Below are 1,489 nucleotides of genomic sequence, written 5' to 3' on the forward strand. Positions count from 1 at the left end.
TACAGGTTAATATTCAAGTCGTGACTCATCTGAAGACATTTGCAGTTTTTGAAATAGTTTTGTTTTTGAAGATGGAATGGAAACACAATTTTCACATCAATATTTTCCCAAAATGGATATATACTGTTTGGGAATTAAATGCTTCATATCTCACTAGAGAAGCAACACTGAAAACACCTAACTGTGTTCAGCTGGATTTAAGAGTTTTCAAGGCCTTTAATTTAGAAAACTCTGCTTCAGGTGTTTTAAGACATTCTAAGGACCTGGAGACGCGCTGGCCTTTGACCTTATGATGACACGGCTCATTGACTCCCATTCATTCCGCCCGCCCCGACTTCCCATCGTCCATCATCCACGATCATCAAGAGCCGCACTGACCTCCTTACTGTCTGTTGTTTGTAATGTTGGTGTTGATGTAGGAAATGAAGCTTCTCCTACTGTTGACCTCATTGTAAGTTTAAAGTCACAGAATGTAAATGTATTTCTGATGGCAGCTTGACCCTCAGACAGAACCAGGAGACACATGAAGTAACTACAGAGTGTCAGAGCAGATCCTTCACTCCTGGGTCAGTTTTAAAGCAGGACAGACGGACGAACAGCCGCTCCGCCTGTGACGCTCTAAATGTCAGCTGTGCCGTTCGGGGGAGGGGTCGCCGTCTTACCTCGCTCCTCCGTCGTCCTGCTGACTCAGGCTCTGCTGTCTGGAGGCTCCGCGCCGCGACCCTCCGCCCCCCCGAGCCTCCCCCGCCACGTGCCTCAGCGGCTGGTTCAGCGACACAAACTCCGGCCGGTTCAGGACGTTGTTGCGGTCCCGGGCCCGGCTCCGCGCCTGGCTGCCAGGCATGACGGGTAACAGACGGCCGGTAGATCCTCCGGTAGCGGCGCGGCGCAGCGGTGCGGTCCGGTGTCACGGCGTGTCGGTGTGCCGTGCGGCCGGCTCTGTGCTGTGACAGCAGGCGGAGCGGATCTAGAGCTGGAGACTCAGTTCTGCTATAAATAGAGCAGCTGGCCTTCTTCTGCCTCCTCACTGTCAGCTGTTCACTACTGAGGCTGCTGCTGCACTCTGGAAAAACACAGCATGCACCAACATAACATAATACACCATACCATACCGTATTATACCATAATACCATAACATACCAAACCATACCAAACCATAACACCACACCACTGTTCTTCGCAATACAACATAGCAACACAACATAGCAACACAACATAGCAACACAACGCAACGCAACACACTGCAATGTAACACACTGTAACGCAAAGCAACACACCGCAACACAACACAACACAACGCACTGTAACGCAAAGCAACACACCGCAACACAACACACCGCAACACAACACACCGCAACACAACACACCGCAACACAACACAACACACTGTAACGCAAAGCAACACACCGCAACACAACACACCGCAACACAACACAACACAACGCACTGTAACGCAAAGCAACACAACACAACACAACACACTGTAACG

General features: G+C 50.3%; 1 protein-coding gene across 1 annotated transcript in view; it reads right to left on the minus strand.

Moving 5' to 3' along the window:
• LOC139927603 (inactive phospholipid phosphatase 7-like) overlaps nt 1-844 on the minus strand; it is a 4,485-nt gene extending 3,641 nt beyond the window's left edge. The window contains exons 1-2 of the mRNA XM_078285041.1: nt 694-844; nt 272-286 (exon numbers count right to left, since the gene is read on the minus strand). Coding sequence (XP_078141167.1) covers nt 272-286; nt 694-844 — 166 coding nt within the window. The remainder of the gene's footprint in view (nt 1-271; nt 287-693) is intronic.
• Nucleotides 845-1,489: the final 645 nt, after the last annotated feature.

Source organism: Centroberyx gerrardi, chromosome 8, assembly GCF_048128805.1.
Source record: "Centroberyx gerrardi isolate f3 chromosome 8, fCenGer3.hap1.cur.20231027, whole genome shotgun sequence".
Taxonomy (NCBI): Eukaryota; Metazoa; Chordata; class Actinopteri; order Beryciformes; family Berycidae; genus Centroberyx; species Centroberyx gerrardi.